Source organism: Artemia franciscana, chromosome 20 (genome assembly GCF_032884065.1).
Source record: "Artemia franciscana chromosome 20, ASM3288406v1, whole genome shotgun sequence".
NCBI classification, from domain to species: domain Eukaryota; kingdom Metazoa; phylum Arthropoda; class Branchiopoda; order Anostraca; family Artemiidae; genus Artemia; species Artemia franciscana.
The window spans coordinates 25,351,610-25,376,566 of record NC_088882.1 but is presented as its reverse complement, the minus strand read 5'-3'; the positions used below and the strand labels follow the sequence as shown (position 1 = coordinate 25,376,566).

General features: G+C 35.2%; 1 protein-coding gene across 1 annotated transcript in view; it reads right to left on the bottom strand.

The window, feature by feature from the left end:
- The window catches only part of LOC136040031 (transmembrane protein 94-like), a 273,850-nt gene that overhangs the window by 30,064 nt on the left and 218,829 nt on the right, over positions 1-24,957 (bottom strand). Inside the window, exons 15-21 of the mRNA XM_065724097.1 lie at positions 23,725-23,818; positions 14,820-15,025; positions 11,747-11,961; positions 7,126-7,250; positions 5,832-5,974; positions 5,013-5,240; positions 903-1,068 (exon numbers count right to left, since the gene is read on the bottom strand). Coding sequence (XP_065580169.1) covers positions 903-1,068; positions 5,013-5,240; positions 5,832-5,974; positions 7,126-7,250; positions 11,747-11,961; positions 14,820-15,025; positions 23,725-23,818 — 1,177 coding nt within the window. The remainder of the gene's footprint in view (positions 1-902; positions 1,069-5,012; positions 5,241-5,831; positions 5,975-7,125; positions 7,251-11,746; positions 11,962-14,819; positions 15,026-23,724; positions 23,819-24,957) is intronic.

Sequence of the window (24,957 nt, the reverse complement as noted above, 5' to 3'; positions counted from 1 at the left end):
CCCATTACATTCAGACAAATCCGTCTGATGTTGATGCCAATAAAAAGAATTTTCGGAAAGCTCGAGGACTACGTGTCACAAGAAGAATTAATAATCATTCTAAAAAGAAAGGACCTTCCCTAGATGAATAAGGAACTTATTTTGCCGACCTTTTGATTTCTTACGAAGATCCTGACCAGCTGTCACATATTGATCACATTTTAGATAGTTCTCAAAATTTGCATGATTTTTCTATTTTATTTAATTCTTCATTGGATACATTTAGTAATTTAAAACCAAAATCTTCTAAAGACCAAGTCATATTTTTCTATTCGTAAAATTTTTTGTTCGACCTCTTTTGTTGTTCATTAAATTAATATTTCCTTTTCTCAGTGAGACCCCGAAGTACTAGCATAAAAAAAATAATCATCTTTCACAAATTTTTTCAAACGGTTAATTGAAAAGTAGTATGGTAAATTAAGACGGAGGTATATCTCCTATCCTATTCACTGAAGAGCTGCCTGATCTTTGGCTCAGCGAACATATGATCGCTTCTTTTACCAGGCGAAAAAGGGGGGGGAATTCAACCCTAATGAGAATTCTGTTCTTATATTCCTAAATTACAAAAAAATCATACATCCATTGCTAAAGATATGTAAACCCGATAGTTCAAAAGAAGATGTAAATCCTTCAGCAAGTTTTCCTCTTTTATAAAGTGTCAAGTCTTTGCTTATAGAAGGTTGCAAAGCCAATATTGGCGTTTAAATTTTTCATGAATTTCCCCAAAAATTAACTGAATAGACTATGATAAATAAATATAAAAATGGTGCCTGAAGCACCATTGGATTTATCCTTTTTTGAAAGCCAAAATTAACCAGGCAACTAAACAATTTCAAGATATTCAATAATGCAATTGTACTCACTCTATTGTGCATGTCGAATGGAACATTGGCCCCACTTTGATCGGTCGATTCAGTTATATGACTTTGCGAGCGTGATAAATTGGTTTCAGAAGTTGCTAAAAGGGAGCTGGAGCTCGTGGCCCTACTACTTGATGTACAGCGTCTACTATCTTCTTTGTTGCACAAACTGTAAAAAATATTAACAAAATCAGTATCTATAGCATTTATTAAAGAATGATTAAATTTTGCAAAATTAGCCAGAGAGTGAGAGTAAACTTAATTTAAAACTTTTTCGAATGCTGACCAATAGTCTGCGTTGCGCAAATACTGATCTCCTGATTCAATGACTTCGGCCGGGAGTGCAATGTATGGTGGCGCGCAAATCACCCGACACTTCCCGGGTTTTCCCCCAGATTTCTCCAGGTACCCATTGTGGAGTTGGGTCGACTCTGACTGAGCTTATAGAGTCACACAATTAACACCCCTTCCAGACTAAATAGCCAGCGACACCAGGACTCAAACTCCTGATTTCAGGATTACGAGTCTGAGGCTCTAACGAATCAGGTAGAACAGCTAAAAGAGCGTGAGTAGAGTAAGAGTGAAAAATGATACAATGGCATCTTTCTAATTTCAGGTGGTAGAAATCTTTGGGCGTCCCAGATTGATATAACGAAATAATTTTTTTAAAATTGTTTCCCTTTATAGAGGGCTGCACTGTTAAATTTACCCTATAAGTTTCAAGCTGCCCACAGAGCAGATGAATTTTTGACTCATGATTGGTTTTTATGAATCAATACGACAAAATTTAGCCTCTACTTTTTCTGCGTTGGGCTCCAGTTGGCTCAAGGACTAATGAGTGTGATTTTCAAGCCAACTGGAAGCAAACTATTTCTGGGAACACATTTGGGGGGTTATATATCTTTTGGTTTGGTTCATCGCAAACATTACTAGTCCAAAAATCTCTTTTGGTGTCTGCTCATTGAAAATAAAGAATCCCATTCAATCGGAAAAAGAAAGTTTTGTCCCATTTTCGGTTAACCAATTACTTGAAAATTTTCTTTTTGTATTAGGGTTCCCTTGACCAGGAGTTTTGCAGATACAAGTTTAAAGCTGTTCAGAACGATTAGTCTTCTGGTTTGTTTTCGGGCCACCGATCTAAATTTTGTTTTTGCAGTGGGAGCCCTTTGGTCGGTGAGTTATAGTTGCAAGTTTCAAACCAATCAAAGACAAAAAATTCGAATGATTTCAGAGTCCTCTAAATACCCTACCTCCCCCAAAAATTTGAAGTCCCTAAAGACCAGGATATGATCCATGAAAATTTTAAATAAATCAGAAAGCCAAGCTGTCGGCAAATAACAGAGATCATTTGAATAATTTATGCTTTTGCCCCTGTGGTTGCTTGGATCATATCCTTCACAAAGACATATTTACTTGACATTCAAAATATTCTAACCTATATGGTTATCTTAAATCTTTAACCTGATGCCTGACCAGGGAGTTATGGTGATATCCAGGTGCGAAAATGGGTATATAAAGCAGGATGGCTGCCTTCCATCGTTTTTGACCTCTTAAGAGTGCACTAGAAATTTTAATCTTTGATTGAATGGTGCCAATTTTCAATTTCTCCGGCCATTTCTTCCATACAGAATAACAATAATAAAAAAATAGTACGCACTGCTCTTTACTACGTTAACTCTACCGCGTTGATCATGATCTGAGAAACCCTTGCACTACTAACAACCTGTGAGTTTCTTTCAGTCTTAATAGCAATATCTCAGTAATTAATAATCTTAGTAGTAATATTTTGATAATTTCTCCAATGCTTTTCCGAAGCTTTCAATTGTCCTAGAAGCAGTGACGGATCCAGAGGGCACGGGGAGCACCCCCCCTGACGTAGGGGGGGGGGATTTGTGGTTGGGACCATTTGCTCTGGTTTGGGTTGAGACGACAGTTACTTTTTTTGTAATTGGTTTTAATAGTTGAGTGTTTAATAAGTTTTTAATTATTAAGACTGTTTCGTTTTGCAAACAAGGTTTCAGTTACTTTGTGCGGTCTCTGTTAGATTTTACTAATAACGCATAGCGCCAAGAAGTATTTAATTAAATTCAGGTTTATCAAGGGAATCTGTCCGTTTTACCACAAAAGCAAACTTGGAGGCTCAAAGAGCATATTGTCGCCATGTCGCAGTAGACTCAATGCATCCATTCCAGCCATAAAAAAACCACAAGCTAATTATCGGATTTTACTATTACAAAAATTGTGCAACCAGTGATGATGGTGAGAAAGACATAAAATTAAAAGGAACTAATGCGTATGGTGACGCTGAGCTATAATATGATTAATTTATTGAATGTATTACAATCTTTTTTTGAAACTATGGAATCTTAAACTGATTTCAGCCGAACTTAATAGCCACAAGGCTGGTTTTCATTGATATATTTTAGTAGTTTTTTTCAGTCAATATATGTTAGTCGTTTATAAATAAAGTATTATCTTATATTGATTTAATAAAAAATTTTAAGAATAAAAGAGCAAAAAGAAAATTTTTAGATTTTTTTAAATACTTTCAAATTATAAGAGGTCCCAAGAGGATCTGTTTCCAAGAGATTAGAAGGCTTTCCAACAGGCCAAATTCCTCTCTTATTTAATGTTTTTAAGGTGTGTTAAAAATTATTTCGAAGAAAAAAAGTATAAAAATATATCGTTTGAATATACAGGCTCTGAAGTTCAAAATTATTTTTGAAACAGACTTTTTTTTCAATAATTTCAAATTATAAGAGGTCCCAGGAGGTTCTGTTTCCAAGAGATTAGAAGGTTTTCCAAAATTTTCTTTATCAAAATTTCATTACTCTGTTATTTAATGTTTTTAAGGAGCGTTAAAAAATTATTTTGAATAAAAAAAGTGTGAAAATATATCGTTTGAATTTACAGGCTCGGAAGTTCAAAAGTATTTTTGAAACACATTTTTCTTGTCCGGATTTCAAGCATCGTTGGTTACCAGCATACTATAACTAATACCTATGAAAATAATTAATTTCCGTCTTGAGATTGAAGGAGGGAGTAAGATCTAAAAAGCCAAGAGGGTAAATTCTTTAGAAACATGCTCCTTTTGCCCAATTTAAGCAGATGTCTTTTGATATATGCTTTAAGAAATTTGAGGTTTGTTGTCAAACATTGTTACAATCCTTTTTCACAGCTCAGTATGTTGGGCAGAGTCTCAAGGCCAGAACATTTATGTACAATGGGGAACATTCAATGTGAGTTATATGTGTTTGATTTTTCTTCAGACAAAATGCTTTTTTTTGCAATTATAATTTTATATTACATTTTTCTTTGGAAAATTCATTCAATGTCAAATATGATATAAAGTTTAGAGACTTCCAAAAACTTCATTCTCAACAAGACCTTAAAACTATTGGCAGAATCTAGTCGACGCACACATTATTGAATTAGCCTTTTTTTCAAATTAGCAGGAATAACTTTTTTTACATTTTTGTTATATCTATATATAGACATAGACATAGAAATTTTTTACTTTCATCCAAAAGATATAAATTAAAGGAAGAATTTACCATTAACGGCCACTCTTAAGACAAAAGAGTATATATATATATATATATATATATATATATATATATATATATATATATATATATATATATATATATATATATATATATATATATATATATATCTTTTGATAATTTCATCGAATAGATCTCCATCTTTTTTAGAAGGCGAGGTTGCGATTGGTCTGAACTGTATCAAAAATCCCTTTCAGACATACTGCAAAGTCTAAATAAGCTGTTATTCCAGTTAAAAAATGATGCCAGCTATTGGGGCATCATGATTCGCCGGACCGTTGCCATAAAAAGGTGAGTAAATTCTAAAAAAAATTAACTTGAATCTTCTGGGCATAGGCTAAGGTGGATAGGCTAATTTACCTTGGAAATAGATTCCTAGTCAAAGACTGCACAACCAAAATTCACTTAATGCACCTGGTCAAAATGTTTCTTTACCAAGAATGAGAGTAAAATTGCCAATATTTTCTAACACCTTATATACAAACACTAACGATCTGATCAAAGACAACCGCTTGGCATATTAAGTAAATTACAGTCTGATAAATACCTCATTTTACTCCCCCTTCCCTCATCATCAGTATAACCATCGCCTACACAATGAACAGAAATGTCATCTTCGAACTTTACTTGGGACATTTCTATGTTGTTACCACTTGAGCCTGACAGGTTTGAGATGTTTCTTGGCATTTTGCCACTGTTGCTGGTCAAGTTTTCCGTAGATCGGTCCAAAGCACTTCCGTTTGAACAATATAGATCTTGCAATGTGTCTTCTTCTCTGAAATAATTATTTCAAAATGTTAATCATGTAATCAAATATTAAAACCAGCTAGCAAAAATTTACATCACATCTATAAATTAATACAATTTCAGTTAAGGCTTTTATCAACTGATTCTTTTTTTTTAGTTTAAATGTTCAGATGAATGGTAGCGCTTATGATGAGTAATCCTTTATGCCAAACTACCTTTTATTCGTAAATAAAACGATAATATATATATATATATATATATATATATATATATATATATATATATATATATGTATATATATATATATATATATATATATATATATATATATATATATATATATATATATATATATATATACATATACATATACATATATATGTATATATAAATTGTATATATATATATATATATATATATATATATATATATATATATATATATATATATATATATATATATATATATATATATGTATACATATATATATATATATATATATATATATATATATATATATATATATATATATATATATATATATATATATATAAATATATATAAAACTTTTTTTCTAATAGTTAAAAGAAATGTGAAAAGAAGAAATATTTAGACTTACGGTTCTTCTCCGAGGGAAATATGACAGTTCCAGCCACTTTCTAGTCCCATTTTTTCACTAAAGACCCTTGAACGAAGCTCATTTTCTTTACTGAAGTGCACAAAGCGAATGCACGCCTTGTCTAACTGCTCAACCATTTGAACCTTAAAAAAAAAAAAAAAAATCATATTGAGTTGACCATAACCAATTTAAACTAGAGGACAAATCGACAAGGATGATTTTCCAAATTCACTTATTTCGTGAGTTTTGTGTCTTTATAAATGATAGCCCCCAAAGTGTATTTTAATACTTCCTGGAGGGCGTTTAAAAATTTTCACTGAAGACCCTTGAATCAAGACCCGTGAAGACCCAAAATCTCATTTTCTTTGCAGAAGTGCACAAAGCGACTTTTTTTTTTACTTTATTTCATAACCAATTTCGATGAATTTGGAAGCAGACAAATTTTGTTTCATAAAGTAATGATAAGCTGGGAAAATTACGTCTAAAATAAATTGTCTCACATTTCTTCACTGGTAAAGAATAGGGGATGTGTTTTTTTTCGTCAAGCAAAGGTTATTTACAGAAAAGAGAGAACCGAAGAGGATAGTTAAACTGCTAGTTTAACCATTGACCCCCCATATTTACATGAAGGGAGGGTGATGGTTGTTTTGACACTGAAATGAAGGGAGTATGAGACTATATTTGCTAACTTTCTAATTACAGTGGGTTGCCAATTGTATTTGCATTTCTGAAGATGAGGCCCAGTAGAGGCAGAAGGTGCCATTGATTCATATATTTTTAGGGCTGGGGTACTCATTTTTTTCAAACGTGCTTAAATAGAAATAGAGACAACACCTTCATTAGAAATTTGAAGCTTTTCTTAGCCTTCTTTAGACAAAGTTTAGATGTGTGTTTTCTATAGATGCTACTAACAAAGCCTTCAGATGCGGGTAGAAATAAGGTTACCAAAATTTTTTAAATTTAAATCATATCAAAAAATTGGCTGACGAATGAACGAAAATTTATTTCCTCTTTCAAGATTAGTATAAAAATACCTAATGAAGGAAAAACTACAGCCAAATACTTCTCCATTGCATACAAGACCCCCCTCCCTCCCGAAAACATTTCATTAAATCTTCAGAAGACTACTTGCAATGAAAATATAAGTGATTTGCAATCTTTAAAATTAGATGCCTTTTATCCCAAATTATTTGACCTTAATTTATTGAAGTCACCTCAAATGCCAGCATTGAGGTTACCCTCAAGATCGTCATTATTTTAAAATTTCATAAATTCCTATTATTTCTAAGATTACCATGTCAATTTTTGCTTGATATTGCATTGTTACCATTCCCAGAAATGTCTGATTCGATTGTGCTCCGAATACATCAGAAACCGACTCGATTGGTCGTATGTCAACAATATTTCCAAAAGCAGAATCTGAAATAAGACAAATTCTAATGAGATGATGGAGACAAATAACATAGTTGAAGCTAGTCCAAAATGCATGATAAAACTTTATTGTAAACTTTAAATTTCTTTCCCAGAAAAAATGGTTGTCCAATCGTACTATACATATACGCTGCTACTGAATGACACCCTATATATCTACTATCTCATACGTCGTCAATTTAAAAATATTTATTAAAACATATCCTACAGTGCTAATGATACGAATTCTCCACAGAAACAGAAAAAGTAGGGTTTATACCTACTAAAAGTAGGTCCAGTAGGTTTTATAATAAATAAAAACTTAAATCTCAAGAAAACAACACAGTCAGTTAATGGCGGGTCACTGAGGCACCACAATATTTATATTTAAACATAATACCCAGAGCGGCCATTTCTCATACTCTCAGACACATCCTTACCTCTCATTTTGAAAATAACAAGCCAAATAGCTTCCTACTCCTGTCCCGGGGGAAACCACCCCATCAAAAATAAATAAATGTAAACTAATTAAATTCCATATAATTCATCTTTTTATTACTTAATTATATTATATTTAGATTATTCTTAAACTCTTTGTTTACCACACCTTAATTTAATTGTTCTTCGGTAATTTTAGAAAATGATCTTTACTCTTATCTTAAATGGCGCAAGGGAATTCCTACCTTTTAGCTCTTCTGATAAAAGATTCCATAGCTTCAAAGATGCTATGCTTGCAGTAAAAGCTGATCTTACAGTTAGGGTAATGGGTATGTGCAAGTTTAACGATTAGGTATGCAGATTAAGCTGGTGCAAGATAGGCCAAATAATGATTTGAATGAAGATTGCAGCTCACCAGGTAAAAACTCAAACACAAACGCCAGGCATGACAGTTGATGGAGCGACTTTCCTAGACAATTTTTTTCCAATTGATATCAGCTATCTTTTGCGAAGCGAGTTCAGCTTTCGTAAGTGAGAATTAAAAGTCGACTGTCATATTAATGAACCACTCTGTTAATGGGGCTTCATAGGAGTGTTGTACAGAAGGAACAGTGCTTTCTGCTGCAAGGTGTTCTTCGTTTTTTTTTTCATGGTTCCAGGATAGTTTTAGTTCTACTGTTTAAATGCGATAGTAAACTATAGCTAAAACACAAATAGAATTGCCAGTCCTAGAGTTAAAGGGTTGTTTCATTTTTTCTGTTGGCCGGCCGCGTACCCCCTAAAAAATTGTACGCGTACCACAGTTTGAGAACCACTGCGATAAAGAATGACATGTTCTCGTCAAGGACGACTCCCAGGAATTTGGCAAAACGCTTTCCTGGTCGATCACCAGACCTCTTGACATTGTGGTGACTAACACCTCCTAATGAATGTCCCAGGCCCGTGAAAACAATATAACGGATTTTCCAACAATAATAGTAAGTCTATTAGCATAGATCCAGAGACATGCACCTCTAGGACATACTTAGTTTTAGACATGAGAATTGTCTTATCTTTTTCACAGCAGCGAAGCGCCAAGCGTCCGATCAAAACTAGAGATTATCAAGAAATCATTTTCTCTCTAGAAATTGGAAGAGCAGCTACTGCATAGGCTTTTCGAAACTTTTGAAAAAGACTGACAGACTGAAAAATAGGTCTATAATTAGCCTAGTTTAGCTCGAAAATTTCCTTTGCGAAGTGGAATTACTAAGCAGTTCTCTCCCAAGCAGTTCTGAGAATAAATATTTTTGGAAAGACAAATTTGACAAGCAAGTAAAAAATTATGATTGACGAAGTAACTGCTTTTGACACCCTAGTGTGCATTTACTCGAAATCAATAGGCGAATGACGTTTTAGATTTCGTAGGAGCAGAGGAAATGCCATTGACTTAGATCAAGGCAAGCCAAGGCAATCTTTAGAGTTTTTAGTGGGATATCCAATCTGTGGGTTTTTTTTTGGCTGCCAATCTCTGCAAAAACACTTTCAATGCATTTGCAACGTCTGCTGTTCCTGTTATAGTTCCGTATCGACTGTCAATTCTAATGGAAGCTCAGGTGGGGAGCTGTATGGACCCGTCAAGGAACTAGCAACCTTTCATATTTTCCTTGAGTTTTCTCACTTCCAGCTGTTTCTCCATTGATATGATATCTCTTAAATTCATATAAAACTATCAACGGCATGTTTTATAACTAATATTTCTCAAGTATCACTTTGCATCGGCGAGTTATGGGATCAGACCACAGTTTATTTCTCTTACTAATACGTCAGAGCAGACCATTACTAACCCTAGGGCTACTGGGCTGATTTTTTCATCCTGTCTTCTCTGCACACTTTTCTTAGTAGCAGTCCATATATTTTCTCGTAAGAATTGTATGAAATTCCTAAGTCAGCAGCGGCCCGTATATTTTCTCGTAAGAATTGTATGAAATTCCTAAGTCAGCAGCAGTCCATACATTTTCTCGTAAGAATTGTATGAAATTCCTAAGTCAGCAGCAGTCCATATATTTTCTCGTAAGAATTATATGAAATTCCTAAGTCCTGTATTAACATCACCAATGTTCATAACAATATCCATTAACGCTATGACTATCAAAGGATAGTCTGGGACACTATCCTCTCATCATTAAGTTTCCACGTTGGAAAATCCCGCTTAATCGAAGCATTCCACTTAGAACTTTTATACTGTAAATTGAAATTCAAAGAAAAAGGAAGTGATCAGAAGCATCAGACAGCAGAAGGTAGGTATTGTCGTTAAGGAAAACATATTCGAAGCAGACATTATATTAAGCAGGTTGTTCGCAAAGGAAGAAGGGAGAAGAGTTAGATTAATGTTGAAGATCCATGTTAAGATAGCTTCATTCCCGTGTTAATTCAGAGGTTCAGATTTTTGCCTTAAGATATCTAACAAAGAAGAGACAGATCCTGCAGGTAGACGATACGATTCTCATACAGTCCTTTTCTTTTCTGAAGGTAAAAATATTTCTAGGAAGATACTCATAAAACAACTTTGATATTCTAGGTTAATTCTTTATTATTCCATACTGAGTATTCTTTCCTTGAACAAATAGCACATGAGGCTGATTCAGAGGTTTGTACTCATTGAGAGCTTGGAAAGTACCACTTGGAATGTGTGTATTGAAAATGTTTGCAATAATTTTTGAGTAACGAACAAATAAAAAGATAAGAAAGGAAGGGTTTAACGCAAATAGCTTAAAAAAAAAAAAAAAAAAAAAAAAAAAAAAAAAAAAAAAAAAAAAAAAAAAAAAAAAAAAATTAAAATTAGAACAAAAAAGCCACAAAATACAAATGCTCAGTTTTGAAAGCGAGCCCATTGTAAACCTTGGTTCAAACAAGAGTAAAATTGTAGTAATTTACTTGCTGACTTTATCAACTTGCTTCCGCCAGTCTATTTTTCTTTGTTCTCAACAGCAGGTAGGTATATGTACTGCCCTTGCCCCATGGTTGTAAGGTCATGTCATCTTGGAGGCATATTTATTGGACCTTTCAACTATTCTGAACAAAATAGCTAACCTAAAGCGAGGTTTCAGGGGATGGGTAGCAAAAGCCACAAAAGGGGGTCGGTTACCATCATTTGACCTTTTAAAAGGAACACAAGATGTTTCAATTTCTAATCAATTGAGCCCACTCTGAATTTTTTACCGTCACTCTTTTTGAAAGAAGTGACCGGATAAAAATTAAATAATGCATTGGAAGCATATATCCCTTTACTTAGGCAGCACTGTAGCTCTGCTTAGAAAATAATTATTGCAGGCGCCATGAAAGTTACTGTAGACATAGACATAGACATTTTTATTTTCATCCAAAACATATAAATTAAACAAAGAATTTACCATTAACGGCCACTCTTAAGACAAAAGAGTCCTGACTGTGGCCACAATTCTAACCACCATGAATCTGCTACATCATTTCTTCAAATGCTTTTGAAGAAAGAACAAAAAACTCTTGGGGGGGGGGGGTAAAAAACAAAATAATTAATATTAAATACTAAATAAATAAATACCCTTTCCTCTTATCACACTTCTCTCCTTTTAAAAAAATGGAATTTAACCATTCTCTTGAATGATGCCAGACTTACTGCCGCTCTGACCGATTCTGGAAGGTCATTCCAGACTCTGGTACCTATGTTCCTGAGAACAAATCCTGCTCTCGTTGTATTTCTTCTCTCGTGCGTCAAATCCTCCAAATTCCGGGTAAAATAAGGGTGATAAAACGAGTTAGTTTTAAAAAAAAATCATAAAAGTACTCAGGGCTTACCTTATTTACACTTTGAAAAACAAAAATCGCTAGCTGGTAATCACGTAGCTCGCCTATGTTCAAATATCATTCTTTCTAAAACACTCTGCAGTATTCGGACATTTTTGAAAGTTACTGTAAAAAGCTTTTATCCCCACTGATATTTGTCGGCTTCTTTGCTGTTTCTTCTTTTAACTTCATTAATTTAGTAACCGAAAAATACTATTCTAATTGTAAGAGGAATTTTGAAGGAGTAATTTAACCTATATATTTACCATTGGATTGATTCTCTTCTGCCAGTTTTCCTGGCCCATCCCAAGAAAGAGGTGAATTCGTTCGATATTTTCTATAGATGGCCTCACAATCAGTTGGAATTTCTAAATACCATTCTGAAATTTTTGGACTCATTGGACGATCAAGAGGTCGGTATCCAAAGGCTGTGCAATAAGAAGTAAGGCTTGTTCTGTGATAAAAATCTAATATCTTCTTCCTTAAAAGAAATCAAATATTTTGAGGTAAACAAAAAATATATAAAAAGGCAGAGACAAAGTAAAAAGGAAACAATAATTAAAACAGGGGGTATTTTTCCTTTTCAATAAGTAGAAAAATTTTCAGCCAGTGAAAATAGTTATGGAAAAACGTTGGTAGGCACTTCAGAATACAGCAGTTTTTTTTGCAGAAGAATCATTTTGACATAACGCAAAGAAAGTAGTTAACGTTGTAGACGGTGGATTCAGGGATTTTTGCTGCACTTTGGATTCCAAAAAATGAACACGTTGACCACTCTGTAAATGTACCGCTAAGTGAACAACAACTGGACTTCGTTCTTGTATCGGAAATGGAATAATTCGCCACACAGCTTCATTACTGCTTATGTATCTCCCAGCTTGATATTATACGACTTCATCGATATCACTGATTTCGGAGTGCAATCCAAAAACTGCCATGTCGCTACATTTGTTGACGTATTTACATATGTATTTGATTGCCCTTACGGAATTACAATATTCCACGTTTATGTGCGCATTGTATGTTTTCGATAATAAAGGTGAATATGGAAGGACCCACTGGTTATCTACTTTGATGTAACGGCTATGCGACTTTATGATTGCTGATTTTCCGTCATCTTCGGTAGACCTTCTTCTATATCAAGGGTATCCATCATTGCCGGTAATTGTGTTAGGTATTAAAATTCGAGGATATTGCATTGTGCACCTTCCTCTGTCCATGCACGGTGAATTTTCATTCAGTTCAACGCAAGGTCCATGCATGTGGCAATCCTCGCTTTTACCATTCCACTGAGTACAAACACCATCGCATTGGCCCAAACAATTTAAGTTTTACTATGAAATTTATCAGTGATTTCAACTTTTGCCGGAAGACACGGGCCGTAATGTCATGTCTATGAACCAGCAATTGTCCAGGAAGCAAAAGTTCCTGTACCTCGTCCCAAGATGGATTACATGTAAATGTAATAAATAAATCTGGACGACCATAGAGACGAACATACGCAATGACATATTGAGCATACTCTGCATATGACGCGGACTGCCAGCATATGACGAAGGTAAAATCGTTACTCTTCCAATGTTAGTGGTATTACCGTCATTTACAACCGCATCTCGCAAATGAATGTATTGTTCAGAGCCGAGAATAGTCTGATTCAGACGGATAAATAGCAAATTTTTTTATTCAATCTTTGCATACATATCAACGATGTATTGGTGAAACAATTGACGGCATTTTAAAATATAATTCTCTTCATCCTGACAAATCATTAGTCCATAGGCATAATAGTTCATTGCGCTGCATTTCTTATCCATTTCTTTGTTAGTGGCTGGATTTATCAATTTAATATTAAAGTGATAGCCGTCGGCTCCATCCCAAAAAAATGATAGGATATTGTAGGGCATCGTAGCATCGATGAGTTTCAGAAATTTTTGTCAACCGAGCGTTTCGCTTTTGAAGAATAATATCTCGAGGTAAGAACTGATCACCGAACATAACGATTGCCACTTCGTTAATAGTTGAAGCATGGTATCTACGCAAATGTTCACCAGTAGGCGTTTTGTCAGGGCAAATAACAATTTTATGCGTATCAGTAGACATAAAATTGATTGCTATTTGAATAGGCTTTTGAAGATCTACTGAAGATGGCGGTACAACAGGAATAATAAAGAAGCATAACGGTACCACCATCAAAGTAGATAACCAGTGGGTTGTTCCATATTCACCTTTATTATCAACAACATTTAATTCTCACATAAACGTTGAATTCTGTAACTCCGTAAAGACAATCAAATACATATGTAAATACGTCAACAAAGGCAGCGACATGGTAGGTTTTGGCTTCCAGTCCGAAATCAGTGATATCGATGAAATCGCACAATATCAGGCTGGAAGATACATAAGCACTAATGAAGCTGTTAGGCGAATTCTTTCATTTCCGATACATGAACGAAGTCTAGCTATTATTCTCTTAGCGGTACATTTACAGAATCGACAACGTGTTTATTTTTTGGAATCCAACGTGCGACAAAGAGCCCTGAATCCACCGGACACAACGTTAATTGCTTTCTTTTCGTTATGTCAAAATGATTCTTTTGCAAAAAAACTGCTGTATACTGAAGTACCTTCGTATTACACGTGGAATGCTAAAAAGAAGTCATTTGAACGTCAAAAACAGGGTAAGTCTGTCGACGGCCAACATACCATCTTCAAAGATACCGCAATAGGAAGACTCTACACCATTCACCCCAATCAACATGAACGCTTCTTTCTCCGCCTGCTTTTGGTGAATGTACCCTGTCCGACGTCCTTTGAGTATTTGAGAACTGTAAACGGTACTATACATGACACTTACTGTAGTGCATGCCAAGCTCTGAATTTATTGGAGAATGACCAACACTGGGATAACTGCATCAATGACGCGTGCGAAACGTCAACTCCAAGTCAAATTCGTGCATTGTTTGGAATCATACTAACATCATGCTCTCCTTCAGCTCCTACAGAGTTATGGGAGAAATAAAAATCGAAAATGGCCGAGGATATACTCCATCGAAAACGGTTAGAGACGTCAGATATGACCTTTGATTTTACATCAGAAATTTATAACTAGACTTTAGTTATTATTGAAGATTTATGCATATGTATGGCAAACAAACCTCTTCAGGATTTGGGAATGCCCTCACCTAATCGTAACGCTGCTGTTTCGACCTGTGTAGAATTGGATCATGAAGAAAGTTACAACACGAGTGATTTATTGTCGTATATACAAAATAATATTTCTAAGTTAAAGTCTGAGCAAAAAGACCTTTATGATAAGATAATGTATGCTTGTATAAATACCTATCTGCATGTGTTAGAGGTATCGAATCTGCTCCGTCCCAAAAGTCAACGCAGGAGTCAGCAACCATTTCACCCGTTCCTTGAGTGAACATATGATGATCTCCACGATAATTTTCTTTTGCAGAAACAGCAACTACGTGGGGAAATGGAAATTTCGTCTTTGGCAGATAGGAGGCCTGGATGTTTTGTTCTCTGTTATTTTGAGCCTAAAAAATAAAGAAAAATAACTTTATTACACCAGATGCGTGCCCAGGGTCTTATTTTATCCGGGTTGCAGCGGTAGCTTGCAACCTAGAAAGAGACGATCACGTCCCATAGTAAAAAACAAAATAGCCCATAACTGCCAAGCATAGAGCCATATCAAAAAAAAGAAGTACACTAACAGAACCGCCTTGTCCAATACTGCTATATAGGAAAATAACTGTCCCTTAGCTTGACCAGCAAGGAAAATATATTGATTTGAAAATCAAGAAATGTGGCTGCAACCACGGTATTCTGAATCGAGGGCATATTTCTTCCTTTTTTTCCACAGACAGCTTGGTACTGGAACATCGTAGAGAGCTGTTTAATGGCTCATTTTAGAGGAAATTGCCATATATAGTGCATATTTGTAATTAAAATTTTTCTTTTAAATGCGATCATTTTTTTTTACGAAAAACTTCATTTTTCTGTCAGGAATCATCGGATTCGTCGGATCATCACCCACATGACAAGCGGGTATGCTTACTATTGTACCATTGGAGACTTAATTAATTATAGTAAAGAACGACCTCTTCCCCATTTTGACTGATATAATCTTTTTCTGGGTTTTCAAGGTCGCAGTGGCACCTTACAACCTAGTAAGGGATGATCACGTACCATAGTGTAAAACAAAATAGCCGATAACTCCTAAAATTAGAGTCAGATCAAAAAAAAAAGTACTCTATTAGAACCACCTTGTCCAATACCTCTATAGAGGAAACTAAGAGTCCCTTGGCTTGAATAAAAATGAAAATATATCCGTTTAAAAATCAAGAAAAGTGGCTGGAACCATGATATTCTGCATCGAGGGCATATTTCTTTTTTTCTTTTCTACAGATAGCTTGGCACTGGAAGATCGTAGAGAGCTGTTTAGTGGCTCATTTTAAAGGAAATTACCACATCTAGTGCATGTTTGTCATTAATTTTTTTTAATATAATCAATTTTTCTACAAAAACTTGATTTTTCTGTGAAGAATCATTAGGTTCCTTGGATTATCACCCACGGGAAGAGAGGGTATGCTTACCATTCTACCATTAGAGACTTTAGCTTTTCAAATTCAATTATAGTAAAATCGACCTCTAGTCAATCAATCTTGTCTATTGACAAGATAACTTTAAACAAACATCTTTTGTAAGTTGCTTCTCTAAAATCTATATATATAAAAATAAGTTGTTTGTCTGTCTGTCGACTGACGTCATGTTTGTGTGTCGACTGACGTCATGTTTGTCGACTGACGTCATTATAAGGATTGAGCTGTATGTCGTCATGAAGTTGTTTGTCGGACGTCATGTTTCTGTGTCGACTGGCGTCATGAAGTTAGTTGTCGTCATTTTTGTTATGACGGTGACGTCATTAAAGATATTTAAGACATATATGTTCACGTAGAAATCTATTAATGTTTAAGTTTAAAATGACTGATGAACTTACAATGGCAAAAGCCGATGAAGATGCTCAAAGAGTCTATGCCAAAAAACTTGGTGCTGATAGAGAAAGTCAGAGAAGAAAGCGTGCCGAGGAATCAAAAGAACAGCAAGGAAACAGGCTTGAGGCTAAAGAACGCAAAACCGCGCAGTTAGATGAAGATCCACCTGGACAGCGAGAGTCAAAACATATCAAAACTGAAAATGATAGCGATGATGATTGGGTTTGGGATCTTGACTTGGATAAGGTCATCAATGCCTACCAGATTTTAGTTAAAAAAACAAAGGTTCGGCGATATGTATTTCATAGTGAAGCTGAAAAATAAAGAAGAAAAAGAAAACTGAAAAAAGAAAAAATGTAAAAAACTAAAAAATACTAAAAAGAAAAAACACTCAAAGAGAAATTACAGACCGGGACACAAATGACGACCGGGACAGAGGGAATATAAATAACGACCGGGACACTCAAGGAGAAATTACAGACTGGGATACCGGTACACAAATGACGACCGGGACACAGGCAATATAAATGACGACCAGGACACAGGTATTTAAGAATATCGTTCAAAGACAAATTTTTAATTGTAAGAAGACCGTTGAAAGAGAAATTTCTAATTGTAAAATGACTGAAGAACCTACAATGGCAACACCCGAGGAAGCTGCTCAAAACGAATGTATTCACGCCGAAGTAGCTGAGTTGGTAAAGCGTTATGTTTCAGGTTCTAGGTCCGAGAGGCTCCAGGTTTGAACCTTGGCTTTAGCATTAATACAAAAGAAGAAAAAAACTAAAAAAGGTAAAAACTACAAAAAAACTAAAAAGAAAATATATATATATATATATATTTATATATATCATCTTTTCCACAAAAATAATAATTTAGTGCTTCTGCTTAAAAACAGCAATCGAATTGATGCCTCCTGATACGCAACTATCAACAAAGTGGCAATCGTTGTGGTCGGTGATCAGTTCTTACGTCGAGATAATATTCTTTATAGGCGAAACAATCAGTTGACAAGAATTGCTTAAACTCATCGATGCTACGATGCCCTACAATATCCTGACGAATATAAATGACGCCCGGGACACTCAAATAGAAATCACAGACTGGGACACCGGGACACAAATGACGACGGGGACACAGGGAATATAAATGATGACCCGGACACAGGGACACAACTACAACGGGGACGCCGGGGGGCACAGGGGGATATATAAATGACGACGGCAACAAAGGAAATGGTCGATTAGCAATCACCATCAACAAAGCTCAAGGGCAATCAATAGAATCATGAGGTGTAGATCTGAATACGGATTGTTTTCCCATGGACCATTATGCGTTGCATGTTCAAGAGTCGGTAAACCTGACAATCTATTTATATGCACAGACGATGGGACAGCAAAGAATGTTGTATATTCGCAAGTTTTACGTAGTTAAAAACATATATATATATATATATATATATATATATATATATATATATATATATATATATATATATATATATATATATATATATATATATATATATCTATATTCACAGGTGGGACATAGGGACACAACTACAATGGCGCGTAACTAATATGGCGCGTAAAGACTTACGCGCGCGGGGGGGCTTGGGGAGGGGGGCGCGAAGCGCCCCCACCAACTAGGTGTTGGGGTGGCGCGAAGCGCCATCCCAACAGCTAGTGTGCTATATAAAGGGTCAGTCTCGTTAATCATAAATGGGGATTTTGTAAGTTTCATTGGTATCATGGCTATACAAATGGCTGAAACCTAGTAAAGAACAAACCATGGCATATACTGAACTCAGTTAGCTGCAAGATTCTCTGAAGTTTGTCTCTTATTACCTCAAATAAGAAAAAGCCATTTGCTTTTTTCTGTTTGTGATTCTTATATTAATTAAATTACAGAACAAACTGTAACCCATAGTATTAAAATCTTTATAAGTGAGCAATAATTGTGTATGTATTTATGATTTATTTATTTTTCTCGAAAACGGCTCCATGTGTTGGTTTTTTATAATAACATGTTTGTTTTTTACAATAAAAAACAAACTCTTGCCTATTCTAATTTGTATAGGCAACTTCACTATAGTGTAGGCGTGTATAGTTATATAAAAGATCGGAACAGTTTCTTCTAAAATTATTATAAAGAATGAGCACTAGCTCATAGTAACTGAAATATCAATTAATATTAGTAGCCTTACCCTAAGTGGTAGCGTTATTATCGGTAAAATTTTAAGGTAATTTTATGATAAAAAACGGGCTCTAGCCTATACTAAGTGAAATGTTTAGTATAATGATGTATTACTAGACCAAAAGGGGCAGCTAAAGCAATGGACATTGACTTTAGTTCACAATGGGTGAAAATCAATAACCTGGACCATCAAATGAGACAGGACCCAAAAAACTAAAATTCTAAAGTGTTATAAATAATAGTTCGTTGGAAGAGCAAGAAGAGACAAACTTTTCAGGCAAAATAATACTAGTATTTTTAACATTATAAAAAACATGTAGATATATTATAGTAAAGCACAAACTCAAGCCCATAGTAATTATTAACCATAAATAGGGACTAAGCAAGTTTCATCAGTATCATGGCTCTAGAGATGGCTGAAACCTATTAAAGAACAAACATGGCACATGTTGGTCTTATTTAGCTGCTTATTCTTTGAAGTTCTTCTCTTACTATTCCAAATAAAAAAAAGCCATAGGCTTTTAACTGTTTGTAATTTTAACACAAGGAGAGATATTATCTCGGTTGCAGTGGTAGCTAGCCAGCTAGCCTGGGTTGCAGTGGTAGTTAGGTAAAGGATTGATACAGTTCATTATAAATGTTGCGAGTCAAATAGTTATTAATAAAGGTTTTACTGAGACTTTAAATTGACAAATGTGTAAAAATTGGCTGTGGAAGGAATTGAACCTGTGACCCTTCGATTAGAATTCCAACACAATATCGACCGCGCAATTCAAGCTTTAAAGAACCGAATTTAAAAATAGTTTATATCGTACTTAATTATAATCCGGGTTGCAAGGATAGCTAGCAACATACTAAGAGATGATTCTGTCCCTTAGTAAAAACTACAATAACCCATAAGTCCTAAAAATATAGAATGATCAAAATAATAAGTGCACTATTAGAACCACCTTGTCCAAAACCCTTATGTAAGAAACTTACCGCCCCTTGCCTGAAACAACAGGGAGAACATATTGGCTTGAAAATCCAGAAAAGTGGCTGAAACCAAGATTTTCTGCTTATAGAGCATCTTTTTTCTTTTTACTTTCTATTTCTCAGATAGCAGGGCACTGGAACAACATAGAGAGCTGTTTTTACAGCAAAGAACGAACCGTAGCGCACTGTAACAGTTAATAAGAACATCTGGGTTGCAGCGGTAGCTAGCAACCTAATAAAAGACGATCACATCCAATAATAAAAAAATACAATAGCCTTTAACTCCTGAAAGTATTTCTGCTCAAAATTATATATACGATGTTATATTAAAGATTAAACTATAGCCCATAATAAGGGATTATATAAAGTATCAATATAGTTAATTATAATTGGAATTATGTAAGTTCCATCGGTATCATGGCTGTAGAAATAGCTGAAAACTAGTAAATGACTTACCGGATCAAAATAGTTCATTATAAATCACATAAGGAATCGGTCTGGTTAATCTGTTTTTTATGGCACTTGGTATTAACCAAGTGACATATAGCAGTCGCCAATTCTGTCGGTCTGTCCCGGTTTTGCTACTTTAGGCACTTCCAGGTAAGCTAGGACGATGAAATTTGGCAAGCGTATCAGGGACCGGACCAGATTAAATTAGAAATAGTCGTTTTCCCGATTTGACCATCTGGGGGGGGAGTAGGGGCCGGTTAATTCGGAAAAATAGAAAAAATGAAGTATTTTTAACTTATGAGCGGGTGATTGGATCTTAATGAAATTTGATGTTTGGAATGATATTGTGTCTCAGAGCTCTTATTTTAAATCCCGACTGGGTCTGATGACATTGGGGGGAGTTGGAGGGGGGAAACCTAAAATCTTGGAAAACACTTAGAGTAGAGGGATCGGGATGAAACTTGATGGGAAAAATAAGCGCAAGTCCTAGATACATGATTGACATAATCGGAACTTATTTGTTCTCTTTGGGGTAGTTGGGGGGGGGGGGGAGTAAGTCTTAAAAATTAGAAAAATGAGGTATTTTCAACTTGCGAACGGGTGATCGGATCTCAATGAAATTTGATGTTTAGAAGGATATCGTGTCTTAGAGCTCTTATTTTAAATCCCGACCAGATCTTGTGATGGGGGCGGGGAGTTGGGAGGGGGAACCTAAAACTTGGAAAACACTTAGAGTGGAGGGATCGGGATGAAACATGGTGGGAAAAATAAACACAAGTCCTAGATAGATGATTGACATAAACGGAAAGGATCCGCTCTCTTTTGGGTAGTTGGGGGGGGGGGTCAATTCTGAAAAATTAGAAAAAATGAGGTATTTTTAACTTACGAACGGGTGATTGGATCTCCATGAAATTTGATTTTTAGAAGGATATCGTGGCTCAAAGCTCTTATTTTAAATCCTGACCGGATCTGGTGACATTGGGGGAAGTTTGGGGTGGGGAGACCTAAAATGATGGGAAACGCTTAGATTGGAGGGATTGGGATGAAACTTGGTTGGAAAAATAAGCAAAAGTCTTGCATACGTAATTTACATAATTGGAACGGATCCGCTCAATTGCGGGGGGGGGGGGGGTAATTCTGAAAAATAAGAAAAATAACGTATTTTTAACTTACGAAGGAGTGATCGGATCTTCATGAAACTTCATATTTAGAAGGACCTCGTAACTCTGATATCTTATTTTAAATCTCAACCGGATCAAACGTAATTGGGGGGGGGGCAGTTGGGGGGACCGGAAATCTTAGAAAATACTTAAAGCGGTGAGATCAAAAAGCGACTTAAAGCGGATGAAACTGGATGGGAAGAATAGAAACCTGTCTAAGATACGTGACTGACATAACTGGACCGGATCTGCTCTCTTTGGTGGAATTGGGAGGGGGGAGGTAATTTTGAAAATTGAGGTATTTGTAACTTACGAAAGGGTGACCAGATCTTAATGAAATTTGATATTTAGAAGGATCTTGTGCTATAAAGTTTAACTTTAGGTTCTGACCTTCTCACAAGTGCCAAATGAGCTCTTGGCTCTTGGCTCTTCCGACCTCGTACCATATGAGCTCTCGGCTCTTCCGACCTCGTCCAAATGAGCTCTTGGCTCTTCCGACCTCGTACCATATGAGCTCTCGGCTCTTCCGACCTCGTCACAAGTGCCATATGAGCTCTTAGCTCTTGTTTTTTTTTGTTTTTAGCTACTTAAACTACTTTCGAAAGTTTTACAGTTGAGAATGAACTTCAGCTAATAATAACTGGAATAAGATTACTATTTAAGGTGCATTAAAGTAAGGGACAAACTCTGGCCCACAGTGATTATGTTATAGCAGCATTCAAAGCACAATTTATTTCTCAGGGATTTAATCAAGTCAGTGAATTAAAAATTAAGATGAACAAAAATTAGTCTAAATTGCATTCCTTTTAGTACCATGTGCGTAGCGCTATATTTTAAGAATTCTACAGATATCGGTAAATATGACAATTCACTAAACTTAAGGATAAAAATCCTACTTTAAGTCGAACTGAGTTTTCACGAATAATTTCAGGACCCAATTCCTCCAAAAATGTACCCTTCAGGTGTTATGAACCACTAAAAATGTATTCCACTACTGGGAGAAGATTTTTTATATGTGGCACCTAACAGCGAAAGCAAGTATAGCCTGGACCAGGAGAATCGTAAGAAAATTTGTGGCTGTAAGAATAAAAAACATTAATGCTTTTAAAAAACCACTGCTAGTCATCAACAGTACGTGCATCACCACGATAAAGGTGAGAAAAATTAGAAAATAAACAATCTCTTTTGTAAGTAAATGTGTTCCAACAGTACACTTAAATAAGTAGAAACATAAGCTATGAGAAAGTCCGTAAATAGCAATAAGAATCGTTAGCACTAAGGCTTTTAAAAAGCCACTGCTAGTCATCAGAACTATGTCTAGCACTAAGGCAGTGAAAAAAATGACAGTAGGATAAAATCCACCAATCGTCGTATATATCTTTTGTGCAACTTGTTTACATGCAACCATAATTGATGAATTGTGATGAATTGAAAAGTTTTATTGAGAAATTCGTTTAGCGAAATGATTAAAAACTAAATAAAATAAAATCTATTTTAATATTTTCGGGTAAATTTGTACGTTCAATTCTAAAAGTGGAAGCGGTGGTCAAATCCTATGAATATTTTTGAATCTTATATAATAGGATTAGAGGTTTTTACTAAGCACCAATAAATTAAAAATGGTTTTTAAATTTTCAGGTAATCCTTCCCCTTTAATGAAATCCCAGTTTGATCTTAAATATGCAAGATGATGTTAATAATATTTGTTACTCATGTGTTGTGCTACGGAATATGATCAATACTGAAAGCTGAAAATGACATAAATGACAGTGACACAAAAATGACAATGAAAATGACATAATTGTTTTACTGAAAATCTATTAAAAACCGGATTTGAACTCCCGAACTCAAACAACGAAGCTTAGGGGCAGAATGCAACATAGGAAAAGATAAAAATGTCCTCTCAGACCAATCACTTTTACATCGGTTAAACCCAACAGTTATTTCTGACGAAATACATTAAAGTTTACCCTTCCAATTAAATTCCCTGATGTTTTTCAATCCTTTTCTTCACGGTTAATAAGGCTTCTTTTTATTCAAAACGGGTTCTCAGAAAACACAACGAATTCCCTATGGCAAACAGATGTTAAGTCTTCTGAAATCCATTTTGATAGACCATTGCAAAACTGATGTTCAAACGAAAAGTTGAATTGTACAGCGAAAAAAAAAGCGCTCAGAAACTAAAAAAAAGTTTCTAGTGCATACTAAAAAATAAAAATCCAACGTTTATGAAAAAGAATGATAACGAATTAAATGAGAAACCTTTGGCCCATGGAATGAAGCTGGTCGAAATTTTGATCAAATTAAACAAAATAATTCTACCAATCATAATTTAATCAAGTCCTCAGGGTCAAAAGCTGCATTTTAAACAAGTGGATTCAGCATTAAACCGATACCAGAGTATTATTCATCAAATAAAAAATGGGTATTTGATTCCCTTATACTATGGAAAATGTTTACCAAATGACGAAAAGCAGATATTTGTGACTCCATGGCATAAGATGCCTTTACTTCTCGAGAGAACCCAATTTGAAAAGCTACTTCGCAGAGGCACCTAGAAAATAGAATAAAATGATAAATTAGTCAACAAATTAAGGTTATTTCTTGTACATATTTAATGGGTTTATAATAGAAACTGATATGCATAGAAATTGGATATATCGACCAGAGACAGTACGGTGGACTGAAAGACTATAACACCTCAGTGTACCTAGTGCGGATTTACGATAGTCTCCTCAAGTGGGTAGAAAAGGGTCACAGTTTTTTTTTTACCTTGGTGCTATAGACTTCCAAAAGGCATTTGATTTAATCAATCACATTATAGCTGTCCTTAATCTCAAGCTAATGGGGCTTAGAAAAACTCTTACGCTCGTGTTGGACTTTCACAATCAGACGATGCAGCGTGTGTTTGCTCTCTACGAAGGTGATAATAATTCCAGATGGTCCCCATCCACCCATGGAGCCTCTCAAGGCACCAAGCTCGCAGATATTGTATTCCTGTCTGTAATTAACTTCCTCATAGCTGATTATGACGACCGCTACAAGTTCACGATCTGTCATTTATCCTGAAATATTTATTACAAAACGGAGTTGCGACGCCACAATTCAGTTCATATTTTTCAGTGTTTTCACAAAAGAGTGCTTGGAGCCAAATCTTGAGATTAATCGGAACAAGTCGAAGATAGTATGCTATAATAACCCGTTAAAAGCCGAAGTTATGGAGCTAAATGTTCCATTCCCTCTAACAAACATCGTCAAGATCCTTGGATTTACTTTCTCAAATGACTTCAGCTTTTCCGCACATATCGAAAACGTGGTTAAAAGTGCAAACGCTGATCTACACTTTAAACGGTATGCGTAGGTTCAGTGTACCTCTTTCTAAACCTCAGCACCGTGACTTTCCACCTGATCAAGCTCTACCATCAAAAACAGGAAAGCAAGATAAGTTAGTTCCCACTAAATTAAGAACAAACCAATATGGTAATTCTTTCGTCCCGGTTTTCGTCGATATGTACAATGAGAGTTAATATTTATAGTTTGATTTATATTTACAAGTGTAGTTTAAACATGTTGAATATGTTGTAAAGAAACGACGATAGCTGCCAATTTTTTGCTATTAAACCTGTTTACTACTACTACACATGCAGCTAGGGGAATCACTTGAGCGGGACGTCTGTCCTCTTAGATTTTTTG